Here is a 13,141-nt window from a genome sequence, read left to right on the forward strand (position 1 = left end):
TAAAGGCTTTTGTGACATGGAGGGGCTCCTGTGCCTTCCACAGCTGCCACATGCCCTTGTCTTCACTGCAGGGCTCTGTGTGTCCCATCCTCATCATCCTCTGGCCAGTGAAACTCTGAGGCCAGCCCTGCTGGTCTCAGGATGGATGAGCCATTCCTGGCACACGGAGCAGCAGGCACAGGCCCCTATGGTGGGCAATGAAAGCCTACAGCTCCCTGCAAGGAGGGTGAAACCTGGTGGGGGTTTGTCTCTACTCCCAAGGAACAAGGGACAGGACAGGAGGAAATGGCCTCAAGGCTTAAATTGGATATTAGGAAATGTCTTCACTGAAAGGATGGTCAGACCTTGGAACAGGCTGCTCAGGAAAGTGATGGAAATGCTCAAATAACATGGATGTGGCATTTAATGGTTTAATGGTAACAAAGCAGTGCTGGGTTGATGTTTGGATTCAATTAGAGAGCTTTTCCACCTGGAATGACTTTGGGGTTCTGTGGAGGCCCAAGTAAGCCTTTTGCCCACTGCCTGCCACATGTGCTGTGTTTAAGCACGTGCCCATGGCTCACTCCTGCCCCACAGGATGTGGCTTCCTGACCTGTGCCAGGGCAGGGCTGTTCCCTGGTGCTGGAGCAAGGATCTCACCCACAGGCGCCTCCAGGCCTCTCAGTGCCTGTTCCTGCCTCCTCCTGTGCCCTGCAGGGTGGCTGCCTGGGCATGGATGACTCACCAGCCCGTGTCCCATGTGCCACCTGGCCGTGCCCCAGCAGGAACAAAGCACCCTGTTTATTCACCCGCGGGCCCAGCAGTGTCACAAGAGCCACCTCCTCCTTCCCCTGTCACCAGGAATGGGCACCTCCCTGCACGCCTGTCCCGCCTCTCATCCTTCCCCGGCTTTGCTCTGGCACATCCATTCCTCCTGGTGCAGCCTTCCCAAGGAGGATGGAACGTGCTGGGACAGTGCCAGGAGTTAGGCAGCCCCCCCAGGCCATTGGGGTTTGACCTCCAGTGAGGGCTGTGCTCCCAGGTGGCTCCTGCAGCTCTACCTGGAAGCATGAGCAGTTTGGGGGTGCTGGATGGATGTGGCAGCCAGGCCAGGGCTCCTTGCAGGAGCACACCCAAATCACACCTTTGGGCTGTGGGACCCGAGAGAGCTGTGACAACGGGCACTCAGCAGTGCTCCAGTCCAGAGTGATACAGGCTGGGACATGGGGAGTCCCCGAGGGCCAAACCCCTTCTTGGAGGCTGGGGAGGGCCATGAATGGCCTGATCTATGTGTGGCGACAGATAATTACTGCTCTTTCATCATCTGTCAGGCAGACGGGCCCAGCAGAGCCTCACAACACGTTTCTGGCTCCCCATCTCAGCCCATAAATCTCTCCAGCACACGGTGATAAATCAGCAGGGGCCGGGGGAGCAGGGCTGGGTGGGCGTTCCTGCTGACCTCCCACCCTGTAATGGGCACCTGGGTCGGAAGCGCCCAGGACGAGGTGGGGATGGCCCAGCGGGATGTGCTAATTACAGGTGGCAGGTGGCATCAGATGCCCTGTGATTTATGGTCTGGCCTTGCCCCCTTCCGAGAGCTGGGGCTGCATCCCTGCAGCCAGTGCTGCCCAGAGACCCAGAATTCCTGGCAGTGCTTCCAAAGGATCTCCCAGGGGCTGTGGGTGGGATGGGGACAGCTTTGGGATTGCTGCCCCTGCCCAGGCACCACCCAGCTGGGACTGGCTTTGTGCCCAGCTCAGCCACCTCTGTGTCTGCTCTGGGCTGCCCCTCCTGACCTCCAGCACCAGCCAAAACATCCCCGTGGCAGGGATCTGTCCTGCTTAGCTGGCTTTTAGACAGGCACATCTCTAGGTGGGTCTGACACCTATGTCCTGCTGGCCCTCAAGTATTCCAAAGACCCCCTGGCTCCTGAGCTGAGCTCACTGGGTAGGTCAGTGGTTGGGGAGCCTCCATTCCTGGCAGAGAAAGACTGGGAGGTGAGAGGGAAGCTGGGGAGAGCAAGGGGGTCATAGTGAGCACAGGTGGGTGCTCAAAGATATTTGCAAGCTTCACCTGCCTTTGAAGTCCTGCTGCCTCATCCTCCCCTGTCCCTGAGGCCCTGGCTCCTGATTTATTGGGTTCCTGGAGCAGAGGCACCTAAATTAGCTCCAGCTTCAAAGAGCCAGGAGAGGAGAAGGGCAATAGACAAATAACCCCCCACTAACTGTGGCTATTGATCAAACATGAGCTGGGATGATCAGATAGGAAGGGATGGATCAAGGAGGGAGGGGCACATTCTCCCAGGGCTCTGCTTTTGCACCAGACACCCCAACAATTTGTCAGAACCACTCCTGGGCCATTTTTCAAAGCATTACCCCTCCCACAGGAAGGCATTTAGCAACTGCTCGCTAATGAGATGATGTGCAAACGCACGTGGCTGCCCCCACTGCTCAGAGGTTGGGGACTGGCCCTGCCCATGGCCTCCGGACCTGCTGCACCTGGCCAGCCCCTCATCCCACCAGCTCGGGATGCAGGAAACAAGGAGCTGCTTTCAGCACCATCTTCCCCAAGTTAAGTGCCGGGCAGGCCCGGGAGCGCCGGCCCAGACAGCTCTGCCCCCAGGCAGCTGGGAAGGGACAGGAAGGCTCTGGAGGCAGGTAGCACTTTAGCTCTTTTATCACCTGCCCCGATCCCCCCTGCCACATTCCTGCTTCCTGTTCCGCAGGGCAGAGGCGTGCCAAGCCTGCACATTCCTGCAGCGGTCTGCTCCTGCTCAGGACCCACCTCAGACCTCCTCTGCTCCTGCTCAGGACCCACCTCCCCTGTCCCCAGGGATGCTCTCAGCTCACCAGCACTGTGTCTTCTGTACCCAAGCACAAGACTTGCTGCTTCCCTCAGCAATGGCACCATGTCGTGCTTCAGTTCCCCTTAGCTGAGAAATAACAGAGGTGCTCAGGACCCGTGAGCGGGGGGAAGGAAAAGCCAGGGTGGTGATTCCCCTCAGGGCTCTCTCTGCCTCAGCACCACGGAGAGCCCTGGCATGACCTGTCCTAGGGTGAGCCACCAGCCTGCCCAGCAGAGGAGAGGGCAGAGCAGCACGGGGGAACTCCTGCAGCGTCCAAACTCTCAGCAGACCCTGAAGCAAGGTGTGCTTGGTGGGAGGTGCTTTCCTCAGGGACCTGTGAGCATCCCAGCACTGGTGCCTCACGCTCAGAGCAGGGGGCAGGCAGGGCTCTCTCCCTGTGCCTCACCTGCGGCAGGTGAGGTGGGTCGGGGCAGCCACGTGACGAGCCCTGCTGAAGGTTTTTAGAGGCGGCCGCCTGGCCCTGGAGGAGTGTCACCGCACCTCCCAGGAGGCAGGATCACAGCAGCGCCTCTCCCGCTCCCCCTCGCCGCTGCCATGGCCGGAGCAGCCGTGGGGAAAGGGGGACCAGAGCCCGACAGCTCCGAGGAGGAGCTGGACGCCAGGGACGCACCCCAGGAGTGCTACAGGCAGGGTTTGTGGGTGTCCCACGGCAGGGAAGCAGACGCCAGCCCGGGGGACACGGAAGGGATGAAGGTGAGGAAGAGGAGCAGGCCGGTGCGCTCCAAGGCCAGGAGGATGGCTGCCAACGTCAGAGAGCGTAAGAGGATTCTGGACTACAACCAAGCCTTCAACGCCCTGCGGCTGGCCCTCAAGCACGACCTCGGTGGCAAAAGGCTCTCTAAAATCGCAACCCTCCGGCGAGCCATCAATCGGATCACGTCCCTGTCGCTGTCCCTGCACGGCGCCGGCTGCTGCTGGCCCTGCGCCCACTCCGAGTGCCGCGCCCGGGCCGGGGTCCCTGCGCAGGAGTCGGGGCTGAAGGGCAGCCGCCCCCAGCTGCCCTGGGAGCCCGTTTCTGCAGGGACACGGTGCCCTCCGTCCCCTCTCAGCGCTGCGTTTTCCCCTCAGAGGCGGCTCCATCACTACGAGAGCCCCAAGGAGAATCGGCCCGTGCCCAGCCCCGCCTGTTGCTCCGGCGGGATCCCGCACCCCGCGCCCCTCGGCGCCGGCCAGCCGCGATTCACGGGCAGCCTGCAAGAGCCCCTGGCCGGGGCTGTCCCCTGGCAGCTGGGCTACTGCCAGGGCTGGGGACAGCAGCAGTGCCTCCCCACGCACTGACCTGCAGGGCGGCGCGGGAAGGTAACGGAGCCGTGGCACGCATGGGGGGAGCGGGAGGGGACTGCTCCGAGAGCCCCCGACACGCTGTACAGGACCCTGCTGAGCGTCTCCCCTCTGCGGGAAAACTGCGGAAAGGTGGGAAGTCCTCTGGAAGTGCCAGCTCTGTGTTCGAAGTCTCACTGCTGCTGATCGCCGCTGTTATTTATTCTCTCTTGCTTGCTCTGCGAGAAAAAAGAGTTACAAACCCAGAAGCAGGGCAGTGGCTGTTAATATGTGTGGGATGGACAGATGGGCCGTGGGGATCACGCTAAAGCCCCCGGCTGGCGGGTGGCTCTGGCTGCCGCCGGTGAAGGAGGGGAGCAGGAGCAGGCAAAGGTTACTGCCCTGGCACTTTTGATGCTAAGCTCATTGGTACAGACGTTTGTGCCTGGCAGATTTGCGAGGCCGGGAGGGGAGACAGATGTCGGCTTTGATAAACCCACCCGTCCAATTGCGGTTTCCTTCTGATCCCAGGGAAGTGGCTCTGTCGGGACGGGCCAACAGCACTCTCCTGGCCAAGTCCCGTGGAGGGGAGGAAGGGGGAATTTACTGAAAAGGTTCCTTTTGTCCCTTCCCTCTGGCTTAGAGGGGGTGGACCAGCTGTGAGGGCTCCCTCCTGCCCAAGGCTCAGCAAACTGGAATTGCTGCAGGAACCAGGCAGGGATTTACACCCACACACACCACAGCTGGCAGGTTTTTGGACAGGACATTTTGCACTGTGTGATTCCCACAGTGCTGAGCCCTGCAGAGCCCCTCCAGCCCCTCTGTTCCCACCCATCCCAGTGCTACCAACATTCCAGGGGCAGTCTGAGCTCTCTCCCTGCCCAGGGACACAACCATCCCAACCTCCTACTGTTGAGTACCTGGATCTCCTCCTCCTTCCTTAATCCCTGGTGGGACAGGGGAGCTGATCCAGTAGCAGAGGAAAACTGGTGGCAGCCAGGAGAGAGAGCTCTTTGCTCAGCAAAGGAGCCTCTTTGAAGTGCTGATGGTGTGAGGCACTGGCTTCAGCCCCTGACAGGTGCTCCCCTCACCAGAAGAAGGCCTGCAGCCACATCCTCTGAAGGAATCCTGCTTCTCCCTACAGCTCTGGGTGGCTCTCCCTGCTCGGGCTCTCCCTGAAGCAGAGCATGGCCCTGCCCTGCCCTGTCAGCAGCCATCACACAGGGAGTGAGAGCCCAGCAATGCAGCATGCAAAGAATATTTCAGTGACTCCCTAACTCAGGAAGGAACCCTTCTCCCCCCATCCCGAATTTGCATCTCCCTGTTTTTCCCACACCAGCTTTGGTGGTCAGCCCAAGGGAGGCAGATGGAAACAGATGGTCCCAGAGGCAGGAGTGGAAGGGAAGCAAAACCCCGTGAGATCCCCCCTCCTCCCCGAGCAGGGTCACCCCACTGCTCTCAGATCCACATTCACAAACTGGGGCTCCTAATTCTGTTTGGAGGCTCTGGGATGGGGTAAGGCTCCGGGCAGCAGGTCCTGGCTGGCAGGAGGCTCTTCGGGCACCTCTCGAGGAGGCAGAAGGTGCTGGGTGTGCCCCATAGGTGGCACTCACTGTCAGGGAAACCCCTGGCAAATTTGGAACTGAAGCATAATACACAATAGGTGGAAAACATCGATTATTTCTGGACATCCAGGCTCTGAGAGTTGTTTTAGCCCTCCCTCCAGCCCCTCACATCATCCCTGCTCCCAAGGATGGAGAAGATGTAACTCACACTGCACCAGCACCCTTTCTGCTCTGCAGGTCCTGTGTAGGGACGTGGTATGCCACTGATCTGGTGTCCCTGTCCCTCAGCTGTGGTGTCACCATGGACACCCACGCACAGTGAGGGCAGGGCGAGCTCAGCACGGCGTGCCCAGAGCCTCGCCCAACCCTGTGCCCGGGGACGATGCTTTCCCAGAGCGACTGGAGCCAGAGGTGCCACGGGCACCCACACCCTGCCCAGACCCCTCCGGGCAGCCCTGCCCAGACCCAGGGCAGCTCCAGCCCCTCTCCGCAGCGATGAGGGGCTCGTGGGTCTGCTCCGTGTCGCACGTCCCCCGCCTGCCTGGGGAAAGGCTGGCAGCCAGCAGGGACAGGGGACAGAAGGGCTGTGTGTGCCCCGCACGGCGCTGCCCTCGGCATCCCCCGCGCCTCCGGAGCTGGAGGCGGCCCCGAGCCCCGCGGGCACGGGCGGAGCCCGGTCGGGGCTGGGCTCTCACGTACCGCTGCAGCGGAGCAGAGCCCGTGCGAGCCCCTGGGAAGAGCTGGGGGTCGGTGGGGCGGGACAGAGCCTTGGGCTGGGCCGGGCTGAAGGCGGCGGGGACTCCCCGGCTCTCCCAGCGCTGCGCTCCGCCCCGCCGCATCCCCGCCAGCATCCCCGGGGGCCGCGGCGCCGCACGCACCGGGGCGGGCGGAGGCCGAGCGCGGTAAGGGGGCGAGGAGAGGGGGGGTCGGGGACACCCCGGGGGCGGTCCGCGGCCCCGATCCTGCCCCGGGGGCCGAGCCGGAGGAGGGGCCAGCCCGGCTCGGCCTCCCGCGGGGCGGCGGGCCCCGAGCGCAGAGCGGCGGCGGCGGGGCGCTGCCGGAGCCCGCTCCGCCGGGCCATGGCCAGCACCGGCTCCGCGCCCGGGGGCGCGGGCCCGGGCTCGGGCACGGCGCTGCCCACCCGCTTCCAGGAGACAGAGAAGCTGCTGTCGGCGACGGAGGGCCGGGAGGAGAAGGGCCTCCGCGGCTCCAAATCCTTCACGGCAGCCTTGCCCGGCGAGACGGAGCGCAACGGGCACGGGCTTGGCTACAAGTCGGTGTCGGTCGGGCACCTGGAGGCGCCGCCGCTGTCGCCGTCCCGGCTGAGCCTGGGCAGAGCCTCGTCCACGGCCACCAGCACGGCGGCCCCGGAGCAGGGCCGCCCTCGGGACTACCTGGTGCTCGCCATCTTCTCCTGCTTCTGCCCCGTCTGGCCCATTAACATCGTGGCTCTCGTCTTCTCCATCATGGTGAGTGCGGGACCCGCCGGGCGCACGGGCCCGCCCGGTTCGCCTCCGGCTTCCTCCGGCTTCCCCCGCCGCCGCCCCGACGGCCGCCCCGGAGCTGTCCGCGGTGCTGCACCCCCGGCACCGGGGCGCGGCGGGCCGGGAGGAGCCGCTCCGCTCCCGCCGCGCTCTGCCGGGGCTCGGCCGGGCTGTGCCGCCCTGCTCGGCTCCCGCAACGCGCTCCGGTGCGGGGCCGGGGGGTGCGGGCGGGCGGAGGCGGGCGGGGAGCGGCGCCGAGCCCGGGGCAGCGCTCGGGGAGGCGGCGGGATGGAGATGGAGATGGAAAAGGAGGCGGCGGGATGGAGATGCGGGGAGGCGGCGGGATGGAGATGGAGATGGAGAGGGGGTGGGATTCCAGGGCAGGGCTCCGGGAAGCGCGGCGGCTCCGGGAAGCGCGGTCCCTGTCCCCAGGCAGCGGTCCAGCACTCGGCGGGATTCCCCGGGAAGGAGCTGCGGGGCGAAGCCCTGACCAGGGATCTCCCTCCGCCCCTCCGAGCCCAGCCCTGCAGCACTGGGGAGACCCTGGCTGGAGGCTGCTGGCTGGCCTCAGGCACTTCAAAGGGACAGGCTGCGCCTGCAGCTCCTTTAGTGGCCCTGGAGAAGCAATTTTCCTCCATTAAACATCCCCCACAGCTCAGCAAATACACCGAGAGCCGAGCAGGGGAGAATGAAGCCAGCCCGGCCTCCCACCCATCTCGGGTACAGGTGGCTCAGCCAGCACAGCCCTACAAGCAGAGCCACCCCCTTCCCCAGCAGATGCTGCTCTCTTGTACACACCCAGCACCTTCCATGCCTTTGATTTGCAACAAAGGCGAATCCTTCCTTTGAAAATCAGCTCCATTACCTGCTTACCACACAGAAATGCACTGAGGGGCACCTGCAGCCAGCACTTCCCCCCCAAAACCACCAACAACTTGAAGGCAGGCACGGTCACTTGCCACAAAAAGCCCTCTAGGGAGACCAATTTCCATTTTGAGGAGGAATCATCGTTTCTGCCAGTGCCAGCTGTCATCTGCGTAGTACAGTTGTGTGGCACAGCCTGTTTAGGCAGCAGCCAGGGAAGCCAGCCAGCCTTGTCTGGCTTTGCACTGCAAGGAGAGGGAAAGCAGCTGGGTATTGCACAGCCATGGTAATAAACAAGGGCTCTCACGGGGATTTGCCAGCCACATTAGCCTTCATGCAAAATAGATCCTCACACTGTCCCTTGCAGGCGTCAGAGCCTCCAGGGGGGTGGGGGTGTGCCTTGGGCCACACCAGAAGAAGAGTTAACAGTGGAAAAAGAGCAGGAGCTATTTCTTCCTGCCAGGCTGAGAGGGACTGGGGTGTGGTGGCTGTCACACCCAAGGGGAGGCAGGAGCAGCAAGGCAATGAGATTACTGGGCTGGCCTTTGCTTCCAAGGCTACTGGCAGCACTGCCCAGGGCTCATCCAGAGCTGGGGAAGGGGGGGCAGAAGGTGCATTCAGCTGAGCTTGTTCTCCAGGACAAGGTTAATGGCACACACAGCACATCAGTAGCCAGTGCACATCCTCTGGCCCCTGCACAGTGGCCCCTGCACTCCCTGTCCTGTGGTTTAATTAATTATTCCAGCCCTTTCTAGTCCTGGCCCTGCCTGCACCATCCCCTCCTCCACACACCCACCTGCCAGCCAGGGACCTGGCTGAGGATGAGGAGTGATCCATCCTCCCTCCCTCCCTGAGGAGCCAGGGAACATCTGCCTGGGTCCTCCTGCCAGCAGGAACAGCTCCCAGGCAGGGGTTGATGTTTCACCTGCTTACAGCAGGGAGGAACTGAGCTCCCAGTGACCCCCCAGGCTCAGGTCTTCCCTCAGAGTAAAGCCCAGGTGTGCCTGATCATGCCCAGATCTGAGCAGGAGCCAGGTTTTTGTGATTCCCATCGCCTGGGGAAGCAGGAGGACCTTTCCACAATGTGCTGACATTCCTTTAGCTCTGCAATTGTGCTTTTCTTTCCCGAGTCAAAGCTTTTGCACATGAAAGCTTTTTTCTTTTTTTTTCCTGGGTAATGAGCAGTGTCCAGAGAGGAAAGTAAATGAATGCTTTTGAGCTTAGTGTCTCATAATTCATTTTCCAAAAGCTGCTCTCAGATCCCAGCAGGGCCTATGGCCAGAGGTGGAAAAAACCCCTGCTCTAGCCCCAGCCCCAGCCTGTTCCTGCTAACACTGGTTTCATGGAAATTAATTACCTGGAGGCTTCTCCACGGACTCTTGGATGTGTTTTTCTCACCAAGTGATGATCTGGCTGTTCTAAAGGATTCAGGTCACTCCCCAAGAGAGAGAGTGGGACTGGTGGACAAGGATGGTCCATCCCCTGGGATCCATCTCCTAAGAGTGCAGGGCACACACCCACACTGCATTCCTGCTCTGAATCCTTTCCTCTTCCCACCAAAGTGCAGCCACTTCAGGGGAAGAAGCAAAGGAGCCACATCCCAGAGCCCAAAACTCCAAATAAATGAAGGAAAATTTAAAAAATCCAGCCAGAACCACCACGTAGTAACATCAAGGGCAGTTCTGCACAGCACTTGGTATCCAAAATAAATTCTGTCATTGCTAAAAGCTGTGGGAGAAGTCAGACTGTCCTCACCCATCACAGTCACCTGCCTCACTCTGGAGTTGACTGATACCTCTCTTGGAATGTTTCCTTCAACAAAAACACCAAGTGTCCAGGATGAATGATTTATTCTGGGTAATTGGTGGACGGCAGCAGAGAGCATCCAAAGCCAGTTCATAAATTGGGAAAGATTGCAGGAAAGAGGATGGGATGATTTGTCTTCCCCATCCCTGGGACTAGCACAGGAAAGTAATTGCCTTCATTTGCAACAAGGCCACTTAGGGAAAAAACCCATTTTGGGCAGTAACTGGAACAGACAGCAGTGGGAAACAGGTACAATTAATAACTCCTGAGTCACCCAGCCTTACCTGGCCCACTGGGGCAGCAGAACAGCACCCACCCCCCAGGTCCTGCAGATTTTCCAGCTCTGGGCTGGAGCAGGGAGTCCCTTGGCACTCCCACAGTGACTCACTCCCCCAGAGCCCTCGAGCTTTTCGGAGATGTTCTGCCTTGGTGAGCCTCGATTAATAAACAAGATGTTAATGTTTTTGTGTGGAAAGCAAAACAGGGGATTAGTGATACTAGAGAGCTATAATCACAGTATTCCACACTGGTTAATAATATATGTACAGTACCAAATTCTTGCTAAACACCCCATGCCAATGCTGATGTGTTTCTCATAATTGTTGAGGATAAATGAGCAGGAAACACTTCCAGAAGCTGTAGTGATAAATACATTGAATCCCTCAGCCTATGTATTTTGCCTGGAAGACAGCTAAAACTGCGTATTTCACTGCAATCTAACCCACACCCTGCCAAAATATTCCACTTGTTACAAAAACCAGAGCCTGGAAACCCAAATCCCCAGAGCTGGAGCTGTCAGTGAGCAGGGCAGGGATCCTGTCGATCCCTGGGCTCCTGCATCCTCCCCATCTCTCACCACCAACCCATGAGGCTTCATTTTGTCACCTCCTGTTCTGGGATGAAAATAGCTCTTGGCTGCATCCCGTTGCTTTCAGAGTGGGTCTGGCAAACCTGCTGGTGAGACCAGGAGGAGCGAGGTCCTGAGCACTCCTGTGTCCCTGCTGGGGACAGCCATGCCCAGGGCAGCTCCTGAGTGGGGCAGGACGTGGGCAGGGGGGCAGAGGAAGCAGCCACCCCCCTGTTTGAGGCTCTGCTGTGTTCTTTTCGTGGTGATACAAACTCAGAGGAGCACATGGAAACCTCCAAAGCTGCGTTTTTCCTACGGAGCAGCTGCCCGTGCACAGCCTGGGCTGGGGATGTTTTGGAGCTGCCAAGAGGCAGTGGAATTAAAGCAGGATGAATGGGAAATGGGGCAGCAACATCAAGTATTGGTTCAGATTCTCTGTGATGTCTCATGATTATTGCTGGAGCTGGCCTAGGCCTCCCTGCTCTTATTATTATTATTTTTTTTAACATGAGGCAGGGGATCCTTTCTATCACAGCTATTTCTGAGATACACATTTTTCAAACTGGGATTGTTTTAATCCACTTCCACCTCTAACTCATTTTAACTAGTACCCTTGGGGTTTTTTTAACTGAGAATTTCCCCAGTTTCAGCAGCCATGCTCCAAAGGGAGGAGCTGTCACACAGCACAGGGCTGTGGGAGCTGCTGCCCCACAGTTTGCCCCAGACCTCCTTGTTCTCCTGCAAGGCAGCTTGGCTGGAGATGGACTGGCCAGGGGAAGAAGCCTTTTACCCATGTTACAGTGTTAAATACATGAAAGCAGCCCCAAAGGAGGAATATCTGCTTCAAAGCAGTTAAATCATCAATAAAACCCCACTCCCAGAGAAGTTCAGGGGGGTTTTTGCCCAACTCCTCCACTGGATCAAGGATGCTGGGCTCCCTTCTCCCCCTATCCCACCTTGCTTCCCTTTCCCCTCATTCCAAGCTTTCCCAACCAGGTGAAAATGTTACCAACGGGCCTTAAAACCCCTGACCCCCTTTTCCTCCCCCCAGACCCCCTTCCCAGTGGGGTTTGGGGGTGGCAGAAGGGCACTGCACAAATCTGGGCAGGTTTTTGGTCCCACGAGCCGGGCTGGCAGCAAATGCTGACGCACGGTGAGTAATTCCACCGCAAGTCCTCTCACAGCTGCCCTTCTGCTAAGTGCTGGGTGCTGCCCCAGCCACGGGCAGGATGCCCAGGAGATCCTTTCCAGCAGGATCAGGAGGCCCTGCCCCCAGCAGTGATGCTTCCCCCTCACCAGGAATCCTCACTTTTTGCTCGGGAACCAAGTGATTGCCAATTAATAAAGGGGTAGGAAAGAAAAGGGGGCTCAGTTTGGGGTTCTACAGCCAGGGAGTCTCCCCAGGAGCTGCTGCCCCTTTCAAGGGACTCTTTTGGTGTCTCCCCAGTCGAGGAACAGCGGCCAGCAGGGGGACACGGACGGCGCCCGGCGGCTGGGACGCATGGCCAGGCTGCTCAGCATCGTCTCCATCGTGCTGGGGACCATCATCATCGTGCTCTACATTTCACTCAGCATCAGAGGTAACCCTTCCCTCTCCTTCCCTCAGCCCAGCTCCAGCAGGAGCCTCACCTGGCTCCCATCTCCAGCCCAGGGTATAGGATAGACCTGCCCCTCATTCCCAGCCCGAGTGCAGTGGGAGGGCGCTGACTCCAGCTTGGTTTGACCATCACCAGCTGTTCAAACATGTAAAAAACACCTCAGAGAATGGGCTCCTCCCAGTAGAAACACACATTGCCCAAATGGCCAGCATGGAAAGCGCTCCCTGTGCTGTCCAAAGTGCCCTGGTGACCACACAAGGTCTCCCTGGTGAAAGGTCCTGCCCTAGCAAAGCCTGTGGTTGGGTTTAGAAGAGTGGAGTGCCGTAAAAACAGAAAGGTTTCAGGATAAAAATCAACCTGTCCAGAAATACAACCCCAAAATGTCTTGGGAACCTCCCAAACACAATCCCAGCTGCTAAACCAGCATGATCAGCCCAGCTCAGGCAGACAGGGACCTCAGAAACACCCAAAGGAGCATAAGGGGAACATCTGCTGCCTGCTGCAAGCTGCCCTAAGCCACTCTTTCTTTTACAGCTTCCTAGAAGACGTTTCAGCATGCAAATACCTTGAAGAGGAGGAAGACAACTTTCCTTTTGGGGTTTTTACTTTCAGCCTTGCAACAAAACAAAAAATTGTCACAGTGTAGGTGGGCAGCCCTAGACAGTCTGCTCTGGAGCGCCGTCGGAAGGAACGCATGCTTCAATTCACCGCCTCCTGGGAATGAGCCTGGGCCAGGGACGGGATCAAAATCACCCTGAGGAGCAATGGGAGAGGCCACTGAGGAGAGGAGAGGAGAAGGGGGAGATCCACTACCTCATTCCCCTCCAGCAGAACTCACGGAGTGGGGAGACAACTAAAGTGCAAGAGGAGGA

The 13,141-nt window shown here is 59.3% G+C and overlaps 2 protein-coding genes across 2 annotated transcripts; both read left to right on the forward strand.

Annotated features, from left to right (window-relative positions):
• Positions 1–3,335: 3,335 nt before the first annotated feature.
• Positions 3,336–4,374, forward strand: BHLHA9 (basic helix-loop-helix family member a9). The gene has a single exon (XM_030232988.2). It carries the CDS (start codon positions 3,380–3,382, stop codon positions 4,121–4,123), a length of 744 nt encoding a protein of 247 aa, XP_030088848.1. The 5' UTR covers positions 3,336–3,379; the 3' UTR covers positions 4,124–4,374.
• A 2,375-nt stretch (positions 4,375–6,749) lies between these two features.
• Positions 6,750–12,940, forward strand: TRARG1 (trafficking regulator of GLUT4 (SLC2A4) 1). Its single transcript, XM_030233034.2, has 3 exons — positions 6,750–7,139; positions 12,119–12,251; positions 12,804–12,940. The coding sequence occupies exons 1-3, from the start codon at positions 6,750–6,752 to the stop codon at positions 12,809–12,811; spliced, it is 531 nt and encodes a 176-aa protein (XP_030088894.1). The 3' UTR covers positions 12,812–12,940.
• The last annotated feature ends 201 nt before the right edge of the window (positions 12,941–13,141 follow it).

The sequence above is a fragment of the Serinus canaria genome, chromosome 19 (assembly GCF_022539315.1).
Source record: "Serinus canaria isolate serCan28SL12 chromosome 19, serCan2020, whole genome shotgun sequence".
In the NCBI taxonomy this organism is placed as follows: Eukaryota; Metazoa; Chordata; class Aves; order Passeriformes; family Fringillidae; genus Serinus; species Serinus canaria.